This window comes from Setaria italica, chromosome II, assembly GCF_000263155.2.
Source record: "Setaria italica strain Yugu1 chromosome II, Setaria_italica_v2.0, whole genome shotgun sequence".
In the NCBI taxonomy this organism is placed as follows: domain Eukaryota; kingdom Viridiplantae; phylum Streptophyta; class Magnoliopsida; order Poales; family Poaceae; genus Setaria; species Setaria italica.
The window spans coordinates 8392080-8414406 of record NC_028451.1 but is presented as its reverse complement, the minus strand read 5'-3'; the positions used below and the strand labels follow the sequence as shown (position 1 = coordinate 8414406).

The window sequence follows — 22327 nt, the reverse complement described above, 5'->3', positions numbered from 1 at the left end:
CAATACCATGGAAATACCTTCAAGAAGGAAAATGATGCCTGACAGCACCACCGTTACCGACACCAGCATATACCGAGTAAAGCTTTCGCCTGGTAATTCTGCACGTACAGTTGCGGTCCACCAGAGGCGCCCAACACACCATGACCACTGAAGGCCTACTGCTAGGACCACCCAAGGCCGGCCGCGAACGCCTGAAGAATGAATGCATCGGGAGCACGTCGATTTGCTAGCTCGCTGCAGACAGCTCCACTCCATCGCACCGGTGACCAAGTCACCGCCTGCACATGGGCGCCTGGATGCCTCCTGCCCGGGGACGCCAGGCACGTCATCTCGGCCGCCACCGGCACGAAAGACCAGGCACGCCGCAGGACTCACGCACCTACCAACCACAATGCATACCGTCCGCTCCACCAGTGCGATGCGCATCCGCGGGGCTCCCAGATCCAGCCACGCTCGAGCCACAACAGCATGACGCCGTCAGCCTCGGGGACAGTACCGCCGGGCAACGAGGCCGGGATCCATCAGATCGATCATCGGAGATGCTGGATCTAGGCGAAGAGGAGATAGATCAGGCTGCCCGCAGACCCACATCATCCACCGCCAGAGCACGAGCAGGAGAGATGGGTGGGGGAGGGGGAAAACGGCGCCTCGCCGCCGCCCTCCTCGAGCCCCGACAGGCTTCCGGCGAGGCTCTCTTGGGAGGTGGATGGCGGAGTTCCGCCCGTGTCGCCCGCGAGAGGGGCGACGCAGGGGGACGGTTCGGTTTCTGATCACTCCATGTCACTACTACCTCTGTTTCACGGTATTCGTCTTCTCTGTGTCTGCTGCATTTGTGAGGCAAGGAGTTGATATGTGTCACGGCAGTTACTGCTGAGTTCTTCATTCCATGTTTGTGTTAATAGACTGATTTCATAAAAATGAGCTCACAAAAATAATCTGATGAAGCCAACGCAAATGATTGCCATCCACAGATGTGATATAATAACCTCTAATTAGCAATATGGAGATAGAGTAGCATTCGTAGATAGTGAAGCTGGAAGGGCGTGAAGAACTATAGAATAGGTTCATGTTCTCAATTTTTCTATAGTGTCTCTTTTCCTTGTAGTAAAATGGGAGACAAATTGTAGTGTCTCTTTTCCACTCCTTTTTGCCGCCAATCTATCGTGCCTTGAGCGGATCTTTATTGCCACCACACTCTGCTCTTGTCATCAACCGGTGGTGATGGTTGCAATCACAACCGGTTACAAACAAGAGGATGAATCATGGGCAAGACATGATGCATCAAACTCAGCAACCTACTACCCGTTTGCTGACATAGAAAGGACAAGGAAAATCGAAGAGTTGAATGGGCAAGTTGAACAACACTTGCCTTCGTTCCTCCTGCATATTCATTCAACCGTCGATTCTTTTCAAAAAATCAAAGAGTTTTCCTACTACCTACCACTTGTAACATGAATCTCAGGGGGCGTTTTCTTCCCGTGTCTTATTTTTAGCACGTGTCACATCGAATGTTTAGATACTATTTAGGAGTAGTAAACGTAGACTATTTACAAAACCAATTACATAAGTGGAATCTAAACGGCGAGACGAATCTATTAAGCCTAATTAATCCATCATTAGCAAATATTTACTGTAGCAACACACTGTCAAATCATGGACTAATTAGGCTTAATAGATTAGTCTCGCCGTTTAGATTCGTCTTATGTAATGGGTTTTGTAAATAGTCTACGTTTAATACTCCTAATTAGTATCTAAACATTCGGTGTGACGGGTGCTAAAAATAAGTCAGTGGAAGAAAACGGGACCTCAATGTAAAATTAGGATAAGACTTGTAGCCACGAGGTCACGTGCAAAATCCACGTTGTTCTGCGACTGCTTGAAACGGATCGCATCATACCATACATAGGACAAGAAAACCAAACAAAGTCACTGCCCACCGTGACATTGTCCAAGAGAATCTTTTCTTCTGATCAAAGAAAAAGAAACGCCTACAGGCCCATGATGTGGCTCACCAGCTTGTCGACGTTGAGGCAGGACGACCCGGCCTCGCCGATGCTCTCCGCCGCTCTGCTCTTCAGCTCCAGCGCCCTCCGCCGCATCCCCTCGCCGGGCTCTCCTCCTCCGTGCATCACCGCCGCGATGGCAGCCTCCACCTTCCCCCTCTCGAGCTCGCCTTCGAGCGTGACGCCGACCCGCCACACGTGGTCCACGTACCGGGCGTTCCCCATCTGGTCGCCGAAGCACGGCCGGCACAGCATCGGCACGCCGGCGCACACGCCCTCCAGCGTCGAGTTCCACCCGCAGTGCGTCCAGAACCCGCCCACGGCGGGGTGCGCCAAGACCTCCTCCTGCGGCGCCCAGCTCACCACCGTGCCGCGGCCGCGCGTCGCGGCGTCGAAGCCGTCGGGCAGCGGCGGCGGGTCCTGTGACGCCGGCGCGCCGCGGACGAGGCCCGGCCGGAGCACCCAGAGGAATGGAAGGCCGCTGTTAGCGATGCCCCAAGCTATTTCGACAAGGTCGGTGGCGGACAAGCTGGCGAGGCTGCCGAAGCTGACGTAGAGCACGGACGCCGGGGCCTGCGTGTCCAGCCAGTCCAGGCAGCCGTGGTCCTGTCGCAGCAGGCTGTTCGCGGCCGCCGGCGAGAGCTTGTGGAGCGGGCCGACGTCGAACACCGGGACGGCGAGGTCTCGCCGGAGCGCCGCGAGCTCTGCGGCCTCGAGCGCGTCGAACGTGTTGAGGATGAGGCCCGAGGAGGTCGCGGCGGCCGTCACCATCCGGGAGATCGCCTCGCTCACCACGGCGTGGCCGGCGGCGGTGGTCGACAGCAGGTCCCGGACGCGGTACGGCAGCAGCTCCTTCACCGGCGCGTCCAGCCGCGACTCCTGCGCCGGCTGGTAGCCCTTGTCGCAGAGCATGGGGAACGCCGTGAAGCAGCGGAAGCCGGCGGCGCTGCCGGTGCGCAGGACCAGCGTCGGCACGCCGAGCCCGCGCGCCACGCCGAGCAGCGTCAGCAGGTGCGCGTCGGCGACGAGGCACGCGACGACGTCGTCCTCCCGCTGCTGCTCCAGCAGCGCGGCGAGGCGCTCCCGGAACGGCGCCTCGCACGCGCGGTTCACGGCGAGGACGCGCTCGAGGGTCACCTGCAGCGTGCCGGGGGTGTCCGCCGGCGGGCAGCCGTCGGGGACGGGAACGAAGTCGTAGGCGGGGTGGAGGGACGCGTCGAGGGCGTTGAAGTGGGTGTGGAAGATGGTGACGGCGAAACCACGGGAGTGGAGAATGCCGGCGAGCTGGAACATGGGGTTGAGGTGGCCCTGGTATGGGAGCGGGAAGAACAGCACGCGGCGCCGGCGGCCGCCGGTGGAGGTGTGCACGGAGTCCATCGACGATTCTTGGGGAGAGATGGTTCAGTGGTTGTGAACATGCCACCAGGATATGGTTCTCAGGAGTATATATGGGCTTGGCGTTTAAAGTAATACGGAACGAGAGGAAACGTTACTTTTTTTTTTCGGGGTGGCATAACCACGAGGGTTTGAAACAACATAGATACATACATTCTACTCTAAATTACAAATTACAGAGGCTGATGCTTGCCTTATTATTTTTATTTATTTCAGCTGAAAGTTATTGCCCATCAATTGGTGATCCAACAAACGTAGTAGATTGCAAGAAGTGTTTATCTTCTTCCTCCCAATGCTCCATTCTGCTTGCTTCAACTTCTGAGTGCATGGACACTCCTGACCTCCGGCCATCACGGGCGGCGGCATCGGGCATATTCAAATTTGTAAATAAAATTTATCGGACCCTACCTATAAATATGAAATCAAGGTAATATTTGATCATTTCTTCTTAAATTTTGGTGGATTGTTTCATTATAAAAATAAGGTCCCTAAACCATCTTACATTATTGTAAGTTATCATACAAACAAGGTGTTGACGACCAAAATTGATAAATCTGGACAAACTAGTCTCTAAACTGGTCAGACTGGTTTAGCTAAAGTTCTCAAATTGCAAATTGGACTTCACCATTGCGTTGTCCTCGTCGAGAAGATCAAAATGCATATATAGGATGTTCGATTTGAAGTTCGGATGAGAGAGTTATGACTTTGGGAAGATTTGTACCTCAGAAAATCGGTCAGACCGATTTGCCAGGTCGGTCATACAGGTTTGGCACGTGTAGTCCGAGTTAGGAGTTGTATTTCAACAAAAAATTTGTAAGGGCTTCGACTTCTTATGGAGCAAGACCTCCCCTCCTATAAATGTAAAAAGACCTCCCCTCCTATAAATGTAAAAGGACATGGCCGATTGAGGGTAATCTAATCGATCAAAACCACATCTACTATCTTTTTACCTTTTCTCTTGCCCTACCTTTTCCATCCTCATACTTGTCCCTCCTTCACATCAACCTTTTCCATCCTCATACTTGTCCCTCCTTCATATCAATGGTGATTGAGGGCGCTCTAGGTGACCTGCCAAACCTAGAGTAACCCTACGTGCGCTTGCCCCGACGGGATCCCTCTCAAGCGAGCGTTAGCTGGTCCATCGTTGGGCTGCCTTGGCGAACTGGTCTGACCGGTCTGCAGAACCGGTCTAATCGGTTTGTGCAGAGGCGTTGCAAGGAGCTCCTCCGCACGCTGCACGTGATGTGTCGAAGTATTTGCCGTGATCCCTTCCACATCAACACAGGAAAAAAGTTCAAATTACTTCACTAGTATAAACAAAGTCCAAATAACCCCCTAGATTATTTCTTGGTTTAGTTTTACCCCTTAAATTATGCTATTTGGTTCAAGTTACCCATAACACAATTTATCTTTTTTTACTACGTGCATGAGTGGAGTCATAAGTAAAAACAATTCCGAGATGATTGCAGACATCATAAAACAGGTTAGAAAAATACATCATGATTTTTTTATTTATTTTGAGAAGGTATGATATTTAATAAAAAATTTATTATTGGGATTGTTGACGCCAGATTTCGTCACAAGTGAAATCGGCGCCAGGAGGAGAGGAAATGGGAAGGTACAGTAGAATGCGGGGGTGACAGTTGGAAATCGGCCGAATGGCGCTACAGTTAGGGATCGGTTGGTTGGTGCTACAGTCCAAGATCGGCCGATGCTACAGTACAGGATCGGTCGATGGATCTTTAGGACTTCTGCCTCGCTTAACCCTTGGGGTTTGGATCGGACACGCCAGGTTCCCGATCGGTTACCCTTTGCCGATGAGGAATCGGCCGATTAGGGGGTTGGAAATAATTGGGCCGGTATGGGCTTGGAAGGGAGCAGAAGGATGAAGAGGGAATCAACCCGTGAAGCGTATAATAACCAACCTAGTACGAATCGTACTTGTAAATATTCGTTTTCTATTTGAATTAGGGATAGAGTTCTAGTCAGATAAGGAGTCGTCTGTACGGGGCTATAAATAGCTACCTTTGTAGATCTGTAATCATCAACTACTCAATACAACCAATTACTATTTCCTTACTTTCAAGCAGGCGACTTCGCCAAATACTTTCTTCCTTTTCACGAGTTCATACGGGTTGGCAGGGCTGCATCAACTTGACCTCCGGCCGATCTTGTAAGTTCTGTTTACCGAGTAAATTCTAAGCTTTAACTTCGGGCGCATCGCTGTTGTTTCGTTTAGATTTATTCACTAGTTATCGATATTCACTAGAATTATAGGTTTTACCTGTTTTTCTAGTTTTATCACCAGTTATCCAGCTAGGAATCGGCAGTATTCGGCTTTTCTCATATTTTGCTGTTTGATTTACTTATTCCACGCATAGCCGATTGGATCTGTTCCTAGTGTTGCTACTGTAGCGTTGTACCGATTACTTCAATTAGTCGTCGTTCACGCTGCCTGATAGTCGGCTGCTTCATAGCCGATTTCTTTATTACGGCAAATCGGCCGATTCGCTGATAAGCTCCCTCGAGATCGGAAATTTAGCCGATCGTGACTTTTGGATCTGACACGTATTCTTCCTTGCCAATCAACAGGTCAGATTGGCTGGCACGCCGCGCGAACCGCACCAGGGCAATCACCCGAACAGGAGTTAAGCAGATTCTCCCGGGTCGTGTGTCAGACGCTTGGGATTCGGTTGACCGATTTCTAGCGCCAACAGGGATATAAATTATATGAAAAAAAATTAATAAAAAAAATTAATATATTTTTTGAGATGCATTGTGATGTCCACTACCACCTATAAAATTATAAATTGAAATTCAACTTGTGTGTGGAGAAATAAAAAATAAAAATTATGTTACGATAAATTGAACCAAAAGCGAGGTAAATTGAACTAAAAAATAGTTTAGGAGTTATACGAACTTCGGCTATACTTGAGGGTAGTAATTTGGACTTTTTCTAAACAAAGAACAAATAAATATGACAATATATCACAAGTTTAACATAATAGGTAGACATATTCGGTGTCACACATATTTGGGTAAATACAAAATTTTCAAAATTTACTCTAAAGTAAAATAAAGGGTGGTCCATAAACTTAATTATTAAGGGGTGTCATCCAAATCCTTAAGCTCTCAAAATGCATTTTTAGATCACCAAACTTGTCTAAGGTGTCATTCGGGTCCCTAAAAGTCCCCTAACTTGTTTTGGGGTATCATCGAGTCCATAAACTCTCAAAATATATTTTAAAATTCCCAAACTTGTGACTGGGGTAACATCGAGTTCATAAACTCTCAAAATGTATTTTAAAATTCTCAAACTCGTGACAAGCAACGGGGATTAGGAGGATGAGGAATGCTTATGTTTTCGTGCTTGATCTTGTCCCTTCGTGTTGTTCTGCCCTTTCCTATCCTCTCTACTCCTTCGACTCAGGTGCAGGCTGCCTTCCTTCCCCAAACAAGCGTCAGGCAACACATGCATCATCGTTGGCATAAAGGGGGTTTGGATCAGGACTAATGAAAAATTTTCCACTAGTGATAATAAAGTTTCCACTACAATGCATACATATCTCCTTTTTTTTCCCTTCCTTGATCTTCCTTCTCTTGCTTAATTGAGTTGAACATCTTTTTACTGAGTTTTAGAAAATGACTAAAGTTTGAACGGTTGGAGAATGGTTCTCTGAGAAAAGTTACAAGATCTTTTTCTCGTCACACCAAAAATTTTATTTTAAAGAACACGTATTAGAAATTGTTGAAGATGCTGAGGACACGAAATTGTGGACACGGCAGAATCCACTAAACCCATCAAGCTACAAGTCAGCCACCGGATAGAAACGACAGGATCATCAGAAAAAAGCACAAGGACAAGTACAATACTCCATGTTTCGTGTCTCCATCAGACCATCAATTTGACACTAACTTATCTCGTCATACATAGGACAACAAGAACCGGAATCCCTTTTCTGCGCCGGAGCTCTGGCCATTAGTTTTTTGCCCCTGTTGTCTACGAAATTCCTACAGCTACATCGACTGGATCAGACTGACGAGCATGTCGACGTTGACGGAGGACGACCCGGCCTCGCCGATGCTCGCCGCCGCGCTGTTCTTCAGCTCCAGCGCCCTCCGCCGCATCCCGGCACCGGGCTCGCCTGCCCCCATCAGCGTCGATATGGCCGCCTCCACCTTCCCCCTCTGGAGCTCGCCGTCGATCGTGACGCCGGTCCGCCACACGTGGTCTACGTACCTGGCGTTCCCCATCTGATCGGCGAAGAATGGCCGGCACAGCATCGGCACGCCGGCGCACACGCCCTCCAGCGTCGAGTTCCACCCGCAGTGCGTCCAGAAGCCGCCGACGGCGGGGTGCGCCAGGACCTCCTCCTGCGGCGCCCAGCTGACCACCACGCCCCGGCCGCGCGTCGCGGCGTCGAAGCCGTCGGGCAGGGAGATCGAGGACGGCGGCGCGCCGCGGACGAGGCCAGGCCGGAGCACCCAAAGGAAGGGGCGGCCGCTGTTGGCGATGCCCCAGGCCGTCTCGACGAGGTCGGATGCGGACACGCTGGCGAGGCTGCCGAAGCTGACGTAGAGCACGGACGCCGGGGGTTGCCCGTCGAGCCAGTCCAGGCAGCCGCGGTCCTGCCGCAGGAGGCTGCTCGACGCCGCCGGCGAGAGCTTGTGGAGCGGGCCGACGTCGAACACCGGGACGGCCAGGTCGCGCCGGAGTGCCGCAAGCTCGTCGGCCTCGAGCGCGTCGAACGTGTCGAGGATGAGGCCCGATGAGGTCGTCACGGCCGTCACCACCCGGGAAAGCACCTCTCGCAGCTGGCCGTGTGCGGCGGCGCTGCTGGCGGACGGCAATGTTAGGAATTAATGTTGGAGTCTAGTTTTGCATGCACGTGTTAAGTACACGTGAGTTGGTAGCTTGTTTAATTTGGTAGGTTTATTAGTTTTTTAGTATAGGTGCATTTGCAGGTTGTCCAATAGAATAGGAGTTTGTTTAGGAATAGGAGTACTGTATGTGCTAAACTGCAGCTGAGTTAGGAGTCCGACTAGATTTTGTTCAGGTCAAGTCCCAGCATATATAAGCAGGGTTACTGCGTCATTAATTTCTAATCACCAGAAAAATGTTGAGAAATACAGAAACAACGTAGGTACGACACGTACCTTTGGGCAAAGTATTTTCGTGTTCTGCTCTGGTCCTGAAATTTGAAGTTGCTGCAGCTAGTTCGTATACGTCTAGACGAGTTGAGCGTATACGGCCAGTCGAGCTACCGCAGGTCCTTGAAAGGCTTACAGGCAAGCAAGGTACTGAATAACGTTTAGTGGTATGGTAGCGGATTAGGGTCAGTATAGCGGATAGCGGATGCTGTCGGTATTTAGACCCAGCAACCTACCGAGGGGTGCCCGAGGTAGTGTTTTATGCATGGGCTCGTCGAGATCAGGAACTCGAAGGTGAACTCGAACACACGATTTAGATAGGTTCAGGCCACTAAATAGCATAATACCCTACGTCCTGTGTGTTGGTTGTATTGTATTGGATTGAACTTGTTTGGAGGGGGTCCCTACCTCGCCTTGGAGCAGATTTACCGGTTGGTTGTTTACAAGAATACTAATCGGATTCGACTAGTGAGTCCTACTCTAATTGCTACAAGTAATTTTTTAATCCTCGACTAATTCTTATCCTCCACATAGACCATGCCGTCCTGCACTATACTCTCTATATCTGACACATCTTGGTGTACAACCCTGTATCTAGGACTGTCCAAACCTTCAAGTGGGCCTATAGATGTATGGACGACAAGCCTCCAAGTACTTTTTAGTCAAATGCGGAATTCCCGAGTACTTTTGTGGGCTTCTCCGACTAGTTTTTTGTGCTCTTCGAGTACTCCATCGGATTGAGTCTCCAAACATACCTGAGTATTGCCATACGGCTAGAATATGCTCAAGCCTCATTTAACTTGATCTTGAATCTTGAATCTTGAATTTTATATGAAAGTGCGATGAAAATCGCACTCCATATGGAGTAGCCCTTGAGCCTTAGGTTGAATCAAAGAATCAGGCATCTCTTTTTCTTAAAAAACCCAAAGAAAATACTTTTTAGCCAATAGGCATGTAATACACAGCCCCCGAGCCGTTACACGACTAGTTTGGGTAGAAGGGTCAACCACTTGTCAACGTGATCGTTCGCTAATAATAACCTTATCTTTTTTCAAAAAAATTAGAAACTGTCAAGAGATAACTTTGGGCATTTAAAAATGGAATATTCCCGTTAATCTCGCCACTGTGCTAACTGTGCTGCGGTTATAAATAACGGAGAAAATCATCCTTTCCATTTCACCTGAGCCATCTGCTCTTTCATCTTCCATATTGTAGCTCTAGCGTCGCCGTTGTTTGATTCTTGAGCTCAAGCGCCACCTTCCCCCACCGCTGAGCCCCCACGCATATGTGCAAGAAGATCCTCATGGCATCACGAATGGGGAAGAAAGCGACATCCAGCAAGGCGGTGGAGAGCAAGAAGAAGAAGGCAGAGAAAAACAAGGAGATCCAGCTGGTATGGCAAGATAGACCAGACATCCCCGCCAAATCAGGCATGTGCCTAGAAAAAATCTGTGCTGAAAGAGGCGGACATCCAGATGTTGGTGGCAGCCAATCTTCTCCAAGATCAAGACTTCATCAACTGGAGGGCTGCCTATGGCAACCCCTGGCCCATAGAGAACTACACCCATGAAATGGTAATCTTCATGCATTTTGTTGAGCGTGGTTTAGCTTTGCCCACATTGTACTTCTTCCGCGGGTTGTTGGAGTACTACAAGTTGGAATTAGTCCACCTCAACCCCAACTCGATTCTGCACATAGCAATTTTCGTGCATCTTTGTGAAGCTTTTCTCAGAATCCAGCCGCACTTACAGCTATTCCAGAAGATCTTCAGAGTGAAGCCCCAGCCTAAGATGGAAGACACAGAGGTACTCGGTGGGGCTGGGATCCAATTGCGGGAGAAGGCAAAACACCTATATTTGGAGTACGAGTTGATTGACTTGCATTCGGGCTGGAAAGAGAGGTTGTGTTATATCGGGAATCATGAGCCCAGACTACCCAAGGTGATAGGCCACCGCTCGATTTGGAACAACTGGTGGTTGGATGAGCCGACCCATGGAGATAGCCTACAACTACCTGATCTCCTAGAAAAGATTGTCGTACTCAAGTCGCAAGTGCTGACAAGAGTAGGCATAGTATTTAATTTCATGAAGAGGCGGATCCAACCACTGCAACTGCATTGCACTTGGGGGTATGACTACTCTAGCCCCAACGATCCATCCCGGATGTCACCAGATGACCTCTCCGTGGACGTCGTCATGGCGCATTTGAGGTGCCTGTTCAAGCATGCGAGCGCGATCCCGATGATCGTGCGGGAGTACTGCGCTGTGAACGCGCTAAATAGTGTAAGTACCCGTGACTTCAGCCCCCGAGTACTAATTTGTGTACTTTGTTGATTTCCTGACTTGTCTTCTAATGCAGGAAGACGTTCACTTGTTTTGCTCCGCTCCTCCTACACTCAGGTGGGATGGCTCTGACGCCGCTCCTTGTGTACATACGACTGTTGATATACAAATAGTAGTTGAGGAGGAGAAGTCGCAAGGGTTCTCTTCCTTCAGTAGCTCTGACTCAGAAGCTGCTAAAGATTTCATGATCAAGGTCCGGCCATCGGACAAGGTTGGGTCTTCTTCCGGGTCATCCAAGCGCGCCCCTGAAGGCGACCTAGAGGCCAGACTAGTGTTGCCGCCAAAGAAGAGGCGCACCGCCGAGGACATCCCTCCTTTGATAATCACATTCAAAAAAGGACAAGATCCTAAGGATCAAGCACTCATAAGTGAATTCCTTACCGCCATGTCTACTCAGTATGATATTGGTGGATTGCAAGTAGTCGGGGCGGAGATAGAGGCAGAGGAGACAACTATAGAAGTCGTGCAACAGGAGCTGCCAGTGATGGTGGAGGTCATCGAAATCGAAGATGACGAAGAACCTCCCATCGCTAGGGTGAACCTTGTCAGTGCACAAACTACCCAAGAACTGGAGACAGTGGCCAAGGCTAGCGAGGATCAGACTGTGATCCAACAAGCAGCACCGAAGAAGCTGTCACCCACACTCAAGCCCATGCGCTTGGCAGGGGAGCCCTCTTTGAACATAAAGAGGTCCACAAAGTAAGTACTAGAGGGTCACTCAAGTACTGATTGTGACTTGACTTTATCTTGTAGTGTGTCATGAAACTTATCTTTTTTAGGAAATCCGCCAACGTGGACATTGGAGGCCCGAGCCAGAAGTCTGTACCCGATGGCAGTAGCTGGTCGGCCCAAGACCTCGTCCCGGCGCCTGCAATTCCACCACAGGAGGAGCAGCCTACGCCGGAAGTAGCTCCAGTTGTTGTATCCCTTGTTTCTACACTTATGCATGATGTTATTACATCACTGAATGTCACTTTAGTGCCAGCCCCCGAGCTGCCAGTAGCCGAGCCGATCGCGGCGACTACTTCTGGTGTGGTGGCTACGTTTGTAGCCCCCGAGCTGGAGACGGAGACCGGGGCGGCAGAGGCGACTACTTCTAGCATCGTGGCTACGTTTGTAGCCCCCGAGCCAGAAGTAGAGGCTGAAGCTGCTGGAGTCCTCCAAGTATTGGCATGCATCCCGCCTTCTGAAGCGGGACCGTCTACTGGCCACACCATGGCCTCCATCTCATCTTCTGAAGTGGGAACGTCGACCAGCCGTGATTTGGTTCCTGTTGGTGCATCTATTGCTGAAGGACATGAGGAGCCATGGAATCCTTCACAGGCTTTTCTTGAAGAGATTCAACAACTCGACGACCCACTCCTCGATGTAGAGATGGAAGCCACGATAATGGAGATGTACCACCATGTAGGCAAATATGTAGCGGTAAGCTTTCTTCTGCTTTGTCCATATCTGAAAATTAGTACTTGTATGTTTGACATGAGTACATGCTCTGTTTTGCAGGATGCAATAAAATGCTCCTACTGGAAGTCGGAGATGCTTCAAGTTTATGGAGACACTGCAATGCGAGCTCAAGCACTTGAGCGAGAGCTTTCCAAGGAGTGGGAGTACTCCTCCCGGCTGCTAATGAAGTACGACGGCAAAGCCATCAAATACCACAATCTTGTCTAGAAAGCCACGGAGGATAAGGATCGTCTTCGGAAGCGCAACAAGATGTTGAAGCAACAGTTGGAAGGTAATTTGTGTTCTCTTGTTGGTCTTTGAGTAACGATTGCCCTTGCTGATACTAAATCGTTTCTTGTGGTGTTCTTGTAGCGCTCCATCAGAAAAAAGAAGATCTCCAAGGTCAAGTCACTGATTGGCAGAACTCGTACTATACAGTAACGGAGCAACATGATAAGTTGTCCACTCTGTACGAGAACCTGGAGCACCGCCTGTAGAAGAAGCGGAACATGCGCTTCGATGGGGAAGTTGATCTGGTAAACACCATGAGGACTATCCAAGAGCACGAGACTGAGTTGGCAGCTACCAAGCTTGCTCTGAAGGACCTAACAGAAGTGCTCAGCCCATCGCTGATATGGTGGAGCCCCCAGCGGAAGGCGTGGAGCCTCCTTTGGTGGAAGTACTCAAGGAGGTGCCTACCAAGATCACCAGCTATATCCAGAAGATGGCAGAGTCAATCTCGAAGCAGCTGTTGGCAATGGTGAACTCCTTCTACCCACAAGCTGACCTAGCTCTAGTTGCAAAGGGGATTGCACAAGACTGCTCTGATGAGCAATTTCAATAGTACCTGCAAGAGATGGCTCCTATCTCCAAGGAAGTATCTAGTCAAATAGACCTTGAGTAGTTGTATGTAAAGAAGTAGGTATCAAATCAGTGTAATATAAACATCATATGAATGAATTGTAAATTATTTGAAGTCTTGTTGCAAATTTCAGTGCTGTCGACTTGCGTGTTTTTATTTTAGTGCATCTCCTGAACTACCCTGATAATAGCTTGTACGGTAGTCGTGAGTGTCTGCGCACAAGGCTGCTCTTGTGAGCCTCTTCAGATACACGATGTAGAGTATGTTTACTATGCAACTCATTCCTGCAGAGTGTGAGTACTCAGAGCATCTGGGTAGTCGAACTCTTGAAGGTGAGTAGACTCTTCAGGACTTCGACAGCTGGAGCCTATCTTTGCAACTTCTCTAGGTTGTTCTAATGTTGTGCTCCTGAAGACCTGTAACTAGAGACTCATTATTACAAGCTGCGACTAGACAGATTTGTCTAGATAAGAGCTCGGGAAGTATAAATAACTCCCAAATTACTGACGACTTCTTCTCTAAAGGCCGTCGATGGACAAGCTTGTCCAAGGAGCTTATTAGCTCATGGTTTTGTGTGCAGGCTTGTCTTTGCAAGTCGCTACTGGACAATTTCGTCCAAACAGTTAAAAAACTCGAAAAAGTGTGTGTGAAGACTTGTTACTATAAGCCGCATGTGGATAATTTTGTCCAATGAGTTGAGTAATTCAAAAATATTTTTTGTGGGCTTGTGACTACAAGCTGCAAGTTGGGCGATAGTACCCGGGGAGCTGAATAGCTCTGCGAGTAGTCGTTTTATGATGAAAAAATAACTCTGCTTTATTGAAATTGTAAATATACAACTGAGGCCAAAGGCCAATTTACATGAATATGTAAACTATGGGTAGAATCGACACAGGTGCTCGATGTTCCACGAGTTGTTGATTTCTTCGCCAGAGAGAGTTTGTAGCCTATACGACCCAGGTCCAGTGACCTTGGAGACTATGAAAGGATCCTCCCATGGCGAGTTCAGCTTGTGCAGCCCCTTGGTGTCTTGAATATGCTTGAGAACCATGTCGCCTATGTTGAACGAACGTTCTTTAATGCTGCGATCGTGATAGCGGCGCATTCCTTTAAGGTATCTTGCTGATTGGATGAGTGCTGCACAATGAGTTTCTTAGAGGCTGTCTAAGTCCAGACGCCTTGTTTCTTCTACCGCACCCTCCTCGTATTGCTCGACTACTAGAGATTTCCACATGACGTCGGCGGGGAGGATGGCTTCTGATCCATAGACCAGAAAGTAGGGTGAGTACCCTGTAGGCTTGCATGGCTAGGTGCAAAGCCCTCAAAGGACATTGGGTAGCTCCTTGAGCCACTTGCCACCTTTGGTGTTTCCAATGTCATGTAGTCTTTTCTTGAGAGCGTCCAGTAACATCCCGTTGGGGCACTCAACCAGGCCATTGGCCCACAGATGAGCGACAGAGACGTACCGGACGTCAATCCCATTGTTCTCATAGTACTCACATAGCTTGTGGTTGTTGAAATTGGAGCTTAGATCTATGATGATGCGATTAGGGAAGCCGTAGCTATGGACGAAGTCATCAAGGAAGTAGAGTACTCTGCCTGCCTTGGGGCAGGTTACTGGCTTCACCTCGATCCACTTTGTAAACTTGTCGATCACCACAAGTACTCGGTTGAACCCTCCAGGCGCCATAGGCAGTGGGCCAATCATGTCTAGCCCCCAACAAGCGAAGGGCTAAGAGGGTGGTATGGTAATCAACTTGTAGGCAGGAACGTGTTGTTGCTTGAAAAAAATTTGACACCCTTGGCATCGGCAGATTAGTTCTTCAGCATCAGGGAGAGCTGTAGGCCAATAGAATCCTATTCTGAAAGTCTTACCCACAATCATTCTTGATGATGCGTCGTTGGTGCAGATGCCTTTGTGGATTTCCTCCATAATGCCCTTGCCATCTTGTCGTGAGACGCACTTCATGAGTACTCCAGATGATGCGCCTCATCTATAGAGCTTGTCCCTGACTAGAACGTAGTTCTTGCCGCACCGTGAGACTTGATCTGCTTCTGTCTTGTCTGGAGGCAACTTGTGCTCCTTGATGTAGTCGATGAAGGGGGTTCTCCAGTCTACATCGATGATCATAACCTCCCGGTCTGGTGCGTCGTGACCTCAATCGATGATTTTTTATGGCGCCATCTCCACAATGGATGGCTTGTGTAGTTCATGCATGAAGACCCTGGCCGAAACTTGAGCACGAGTAGGGCCAAGCTTGGATAAGACGTTCATGGCTATATTATTATCGCGAGCCACGTGATGAAACTCCAGACCAGAGAACTTGTTCTCCAGCTTGCGTACTACCTGGTAGTACGCATCCATGTTGTCCTTGTGGCAATCTCACTCATCATTGACTTGATTGATGATCACCAGTGAGTCACCGTAGACCAACAATTACTTGATTCCTAGCGGGACTGCCAGGTGGAGCCTATGCAGAAATGCTTCATATTTAGCTTCATTGTTGGACACCTTCCAAAAGATTTGTAGAACGTATTTGAGTTGTTTGCCTTTGGGAGAGATTAAGAGCACTCCTGCATCGGTGCCCTCGAGCTTGAGTGGTCTATCAAAGTACATGACCCAATGCTCTGGGTGCTCTGCCAATGTTGGTACTTGATTTTCCCACCATTCTGCCATGAAATCAACTAGTGCTTGTGACTTGATGGTAGTCCTTGATTTGAATTGTAGGGACAAAGCTCCGAGTTGTACCGCCCACTTGGATATTCTTCCTGTTGCATCTCGATTGTGGAGGATTTCTCCCAAGGGGAAGTCTGTGACTACGGAGATGTTGTATTCCTAGAAGTAGTGTCGTAGCTTCCGCGAGGTAAGTAATATTGCGCATAGCAACTTTTCAAGTGATGGTTACCTAACTTTGGAATCCGACAACACCTCGCTGATGAAGTAGACAGGCCTCTGTACTTTGTATACATGGTCTGGTTCTGGTCTTTCAACCACGATCGTTGTGCTGACAATATTGGTAGTCGCGGCGATGTAGAGCAGATGGTCTTCATTGGGATTTGGCACCGTGAGGACCGGTGGCTTTGATAAGAAGTCCTTCAACTCTTGTAGGGCTTGATCAACCTCCTTGGTCCACTAGAACTTGTCTTGCTGCTTGAGTAGTTTAAAGAAGGGTAGTCTCCGTTCTCCAAGCCTTTAGATGGATCTGTTGAGGGCTGCCATGCATCCAGTCAGCTTCTGGACGTCCTTGATGCACGATGGGGCGTGCAAATTGGTTATGGCAGAGATCTTCTCCAGATTAGCCTCAATCCTTCGGTGACTGATGATGAACATGAGTAGTTTTCCGGTGGGTACACTGAACACGCACTTGGTTGGGTTCAGCTTCCACTGAAACTCTCGCAAGCTTGCAAAAGTTTCTTCCAGATCCGCAATCAAGTCGTTGGGATTTCTAGTCTTTACGACCACGTCATCCACGTATGCCTCTATGTTGCGGTGTTGTTGTTTTTGAAGCACTCCTATATTGCTCATTGATAGGTGGCGCCTGCGTTCTTCAACCCGAAGGACATTGTAGTATAGCAGAAAGCTCCATAAAGGGTGATGAACGTGGTCTTAATTTGATCTTCTTCCTTGAGAGCTATTTGGTGATACCCCGAGTAGCAATCAAGGAAGCAGAGGAGAGCGTATCCAGCCGTCGAGTCTATAACTTGATCAATCCTAGGAAGCCTGAAGGGGTCCTTTGGACAGTGCTTGTTGAGGTCTATGTAGTCGACACACATTCTTCGCTCATTGTTGTTTTTCTTCCATACCAAGACGGCATTGGCTAGCCATTCTGAATGATAGACTTCCTTCATGAAGCCTGCCACGAGTAGTTTGGCCAACTTCTTTTTAATTGCTTCTCTTCTATCTTGGGTGAATCGGTGTAGTCATTGCAGTTTTGGCCTAGCTTTGGGATCTACATTTAGTGAGTGCTTGATCAACTCCCTAGGCACCCCCAGCATATCTAATGGCTTCCATGCGAAGATGTCTCGGTTGGCTCGGAGGAAACTGATGAGCGCATCTTCCTATTTGGAGTCCAGCCCTGAGCTAATCAAGGCTGTCTTGGAGCTATCACTAGTCTCAAGGTTAGTGGCTTTGATATCGACTTCAATTCCCGGCTTAACCTTGGTTGCCCCCGACTTATTCTCTGGAATCTCGAGTTCTGACGAGGACAGTTTCCTTGAAGCAGCGAAGACTTGCATCATCGAATTTGGCACTTGAGTAGTCGCTGCTAGCTCTACAGCTTTTGTGAAGTAGTCGTATGATCTTTTCAAGTCTTCCCGTAGGGAGAGTACTCCCTTTAGTCCTGGCATCTTGAGTACCAGGTACACGTAGTAAGGGATGGCCATAAATTTGGTCAAGGTAGGTCTTTCAAGGATAGCGTGATACGATGTTTCAAAATCAGCTACCTCGAACTGGATGTACTCTATCCGGTAGTGTTCTTTGGTCCCGAATGTAACTCGCAAAACCATCTAACCGAGGGGTACAGCCGCGTTGCCTGGGACAATCCAGTAGAACGGAGAGTTCATCGAGGTGAGCATATTTGTAACGTCAAGGCCCATCTTCCTCAAAGTCTTAGCGAAGAGTACGTTGAGACCACTACCGCCATCCATGAGTACTTTGGTAAGTTGAGAGCCTACGACTACTGGGTCTAGGACAAGAGGGTAGCGTCCTGGGTCGGAGAAACTAGTCCACTGATCCTTCCTAGAGAATGTGATTGGCACTTCGGACCACTTGAGGAACGTAGGTGTTGCTGGTTCAATGGACATAATCTCTCGGAGGGATAGTTTCTGGGAACGCTTCGTAGCAGTACCCGTTGTGCCGCTAAAGATAACGTTGATGGTGTTGGATGGGTTCCGGAATTTTCCGTTGTCGCCATCGTCTTCGTCTTCTTTGGTCTTGCCCTTGTCCTTTGTTCCCGAAGGTTCCAATAGATCTTTCATAACTCTACGCAGACTATAGCAATCCATCGCAAAGTGCTTATGGTGTGGGTGCCATGGGCACTGCTTTTTCAGAAGCTCACTGAACGGAGTCCTTTCTTAATTCTTGCTGCTTTTCTTGGAAGACTGGGACATCGCCGCGACAGTATTGTCTATCTTCCTCTTGCGATTTTGACCTCCCGAGTAGTTGCCTCGGTTGTCATTATTAGGTCGATCATTACGGTTCTTGTCGTTGCATTAGTTGTTACTCTGGTTGTTGTTGTTCTAGCCCCTGTTACGACTAGACTCAAACCTCTCTATCTTCTTGTGTTCGTCATCCACCTAGGCTTGTATCATGATCTTGAAAGACTTGATATCTTCGGGGCGTCTCATGCCAAAATCTTGGAACATCCAACGGTCATAGAGATTTTTCTGGAAGCAATCAATGGTGTCCTACTCCGTGATGTCCATGATAGTGGCCTTCTTGTCGAAAAACCGGCGTAGGTAACTGTGCAGGGTCTCGCCTTATTGCTGCTTGACTTGAGACAAGTTAATCCTGTTGCTAGGACACTGCATTGCCCCTGCGAAGTTGTTTGTGAATGCTGCCTTGAGGTGCTTCCACGTGTCTATAGAGTTCTTTTCTAATGACTTGAGCCATGTGAGTGGCCCTGCCTCCACGCAGATGGGGAAGTAGAGAACCTTGGTGTCGTCGTTTCCTCCCGCCGCCTGGACTAACAACGAGTAGCACTGTAGCTATTGGACTAGGTCCTGCTTGTTGTCGTACTTACTGATACCCGGAGGTTTGAATTTGTTGGGTAGGACTGTCTTCCGTACTCATTTTGAGAAAGTGGGGAACCCATCAGAATCCTCTTCCAGGTACTCGACTTCTTGTTCACGTTCACGACGGTGTCCCTCAATGATTGTACAGGCGTTGCTGCTGTTGTTGACCTTCTAACGGAGGTCACGTACTGTGGGTTCAGGCTCTGGGTGGGGCCCACGGTGGCCACGGCCTCCCGAGGGCTCCATCCGACTACCCTCTGCTTCGGCTTGACTCGGTTTGGCACCCTCAATTCTAGCACCCTCGTTTTGACTTGATCGCCTATGGCTACTGCCATGCTGGGATGACGTGTGTCGAACCAAGTGTATTGGACTTTGTTGATCAAGTTGCTCGTACGCGCATTTCGCCAGCTGAGATAGTTGCCTGGTATACTTGGTTTGTGGCATTGCCCGAGTAATCAGATCAATGGATGCAATGGTGGCGAGAGGAGTATGATATTGACGCGTCTAAACTGCTTCAAACATATGATCCAAGTTTATGATGGGTAGGTCAGCTGCAAGGCGGCAGTGACACTCTGCCCTTGTAGCGTTTTCTTGCTCGCCGTCGATTCCTTTGAGCTTCAGTTTCTTCTCCTTCTATGTTGGTGGTGAGCTCATCCTGCGAGACGTCATCTGGGTAACGTTCATATCGTGGATTTCTTTCTGGTGGATCTTTCTAGGCGAAGAGTTCCCGCTCCGTAGAAAAACTACCCGAACTTGACCTGATGATCTCTGTCGAGCCATCTTCTTCATAGATGGGCGATAGAGGGGTTCCCTTCTGATACGGGAGGGTGTCAAGGTAGGCGACAAGGCGTGACTCATCATCCTTGGCGAGATCGGGTGGCTTCATGTTGGGCCAGTAGACGAATCTGCCTTGTGGAGTTGATGTAATGACCAGGCCCTGTTTTGGACCTGATAATGGAGTCTTCTCATCTGGATCCGAGTAGTAGTCGATGTCCTCAATCAAATCTGAGTTGAATTGTGGTTTGGACAGGGTAGCTTGGTAGGCAGCACCTGAGTTTCGAAGTCTGAACGGGAATCGTCTTGTATTGTAGACCAATTCACACGATGGCTCAAGCACCAGCTCGTGGGAACCAATCCGACTAGTGGGAGAAGTCGAGTTGTACTCGGACTCATCCCCCAAGCCTCTGAATAGGTCAAAATTTTCGTTGAATTTTTCAACGAAATCCTTCAGAGCTTGATGGTAAAGATTGATGTCGTACTGCTTCTTCTCCAGGGTTGGTGCAATGTGACGGTGGAAGTTTCCAGCGCCGTATGTGATGCAAACCCAATAGCCAAAGATGAACATCGCGCCTGCTTTGAACACGACAGTGGGCTTGATGATGACTTAACCCATCGAGTTCGCCAGTGGATTCTCAGCGAGATTCCCTACGTGGCGCGCCAGCTGTCGGTGTTTAGACCCGAGAACCTACCAAGGGGGTGCCCGAGGTAGTGTTTTATGTGTGGGACTCGCTGAGATTAGAAACTCGAAGGTGAACTCGAATACACGATTTAGACAGATTTAGGCCGCTGAATAGCATAATACCCTACGTCCTACGTGTTTATTGTATTGGATTGGATTGAACTTGTTTAGAGGGGGTCCCTGCCTCGTCTTATATTGCTAGGGGCAAGGTTACAGGTCGATTGTTTACAAGAATATTAGTCCGATTCGACTAGTGAGTCCTCCTCTAATTGCTACGAGTAATTTCCTAATACTTGACTAGTTCTTATCCTCTACGTAGACCACGCCGTCCTGCACCGTAGTCTCCATGTCTGACACATCTCGGTGTACAGCCCTTTATATAGGACTGTCCAAACTTCAGGTGAGCCCATAGATATATTGACGACAAATGCTAAAGCGGACGGTAAGTTCAAATAGCGGAATTCAAAAAATAGTCACAATTTTAGAGCATATATGAATATTAACATCAAATTAAAAAAATTAAAACTTTAAGTTAGCCATTACATTTATGGTAAGAATCACAAATAAATAGATATAATTAAGATGTATGGATATATATTAACATTAAATTCTCATATCAATAAATAAAAAAATTATTTTTCATCTCATAATCCTTCATCATTACCTACATAATTCTTTTAAACATTATTATTACCATTTGATTCATATTCACATAATTCTTTTAAACATTATTATTACCATTTGATTCATATTCATATATCTTGAATCATAAATGTAGCAAATAGCGGTCTAATATGAGCCATAGTGGCCACAATAGTAGGCAATAGCGAACAATAGCGGCCGCTAAGTCCAAACATGCTATCTTGGGTCCGCTACCTTATTGCCGCTACCGCTATAGCGGCCGCTATTGCGAGCGCTACAAAAGCTATTTACCTTGCAGGCAAGTCGCCGATGCGGTACGGTGGCAGCTCGACCACCGGTGCGTCCAGCTGCGACGACTCTGCCACCGAACACGCCGGCGACGCAGGGCGTAAGCAAGTGAGATCAAGATCACGGCACGTTATTGGCATGCTCTCTTTCACTCATAGATGTGTGTGGGTGTGTACCTTGAACTGGCAGGTAGCCTTTGTCGCAGAGCATGGGGAACGCCGTGAGGCAGCGGAAGCAGGCGGCGCTGCCGAGGCGCAGCGCCAGCGTGGGCACGCCGAGCCCCCGCGCCACGCCCAGCAGCGTCAGCAGGTGCGAGTCGGCGACGAGGCACGCGACGTCCTCCGCCCGGGCTCGCTGCCGCTCCAACAGGGCGGCGAGGCGCTCTCGGAACGGCGCCTCGCACGCGCGGTTCACGGAGACGATGTGGTCCATGGTCGCCTGCACCGTGTCCGGGCTGTCCGCCGGCATGCCGTCGTCGGGGACGGAGACGAAGTCGTAGGCGGGGTGGGCGGACGCGTCGGGCGCGTTGAAGCGGACGTGGAAGACGGTGATGGAGAAGCCGCGCGCGTGGAGGAGGCCGGCGAGCTGGAACATGGGGTTGATATGGCCCTGGTACGGGAGCGGGAAGAACAGCACGCGCCGCCGCCGGCCGCCAGCAGCGGCGGTGGCCATGGCTTGGATGGGTTTCTTGGCTTCAGTGGTCGCCAGCAGGTTGGGGCCGAGCTAGAGGATAAGATATGAACAATGTAAGGCTGGGAGATTAGACTGGACTTCGTTGTTCATCGGATGTCTTTGTTACCACAGATTCCATCCTAACATGGGGTTGATATGGCCCTGGTACGTGTCACTACGTGAGCGGGAAGAACAGCACGCGCCGCCGCTGGCCGTGTCCCCCGCGGAGCCCATCGACGGTTCTTGTGGCGGGCTGGGTCTGTGGTTGAAGTAGCACCAGGACCTGTGGTTCTTGTATACGAGCTTCAAGTAAATGAAGTGATATGAAACGACGAAT

At 49.1% G+C, this 22327-nt stretch overlaps 2 protein-coding genes across 3 annotated transcripts; both read right to left on the bottom strand.

Moving 5' to 3' along the window:
* Nucleotides 1–1829: 1829 nt before the first annotated feature.
* LOC101753321 (DIMBOA UDP-glucosyltransferase BX8) lies at nt 1830–3806 on the bottom strand. Its single transcript, XM_004955805.3, has one exon. The coding sequence runs from the start codon at nt 3378–3380 to the stop codon at nt 1989–1991; it is 1392 nt and encodes a 463-aa protein (XP_004955862.1). The 5' UTR covers nt 3381–3806; the 3' UTR covers nt 1830–1988.
* Nucleotides 3807–7220: 3414 nt separating this feature from the next.
* On the bottom strand, nt 7221–22327 carry LOC101752637 (DIMBOA UDP-glucosyltransferase BX8). Of its 2 annotated transcripts, none has more exons than XM_004955803.2 (3): nt 21495–22327; nt 21322–21388; nt 7221–8235 (listed from the first exon to the last, which is right to left on the bottom strand). In XM_004955803.2, the coding sequence occupies exons 1-3, from the start codon at nt 21988–21990 to the stop codon at nt 7416–7418; spliced, it is 1383 nt and encodes a 460-aa protein (XP_004955860.1). In that variant the 5' UTR covers nt 21991–22327; the 3' UTR covers nt 7221–7415. The 2 variants fall into 2 exon arrangements, with proteins under 2 accessions (XP_004955860.1, XP_012699420.1); XM_012843966.2 differs by having other exon boundaries at nt 7221–8232; nt 21495–22326.

What these genes read in the sequence shown, in the direction of transcription:
- LOC101753321 (XM_004955805.3), bottom strand. Translation starts at nt 3,380, where the DNA reads ATGGACTCCGTGCACACCTCCACCGGCGGCCGCCGGCGCCGCGTGCTG.
- LOC101752637 (XM_004955803.2), bottom strand. Translation starts at nt 21,990, where the DNA reads ATGGCCACCGCCGCTGCTGGCGGCCGGCGGCGGCGCGTGCTGTTCTTC. An exon ending in AGGCTACCTGCCAGTTCAAG is followed by an intron (nt 21,389 to 21,494) that starts GTACACACCCAC and finishes GTTCGGTGGCAG; the next exon opens with AGTCGTCGCAGCTGGACGCA. An exon ending in ATCGGCGACTTGCCTGCAAG is followed by an intron (nt 8,236 to 21,321) that starts GTAAATAGCTTT and finishes GCCGTCCGCCAG; the next exon opens with CAGCGCCGCCGCACACGGCC.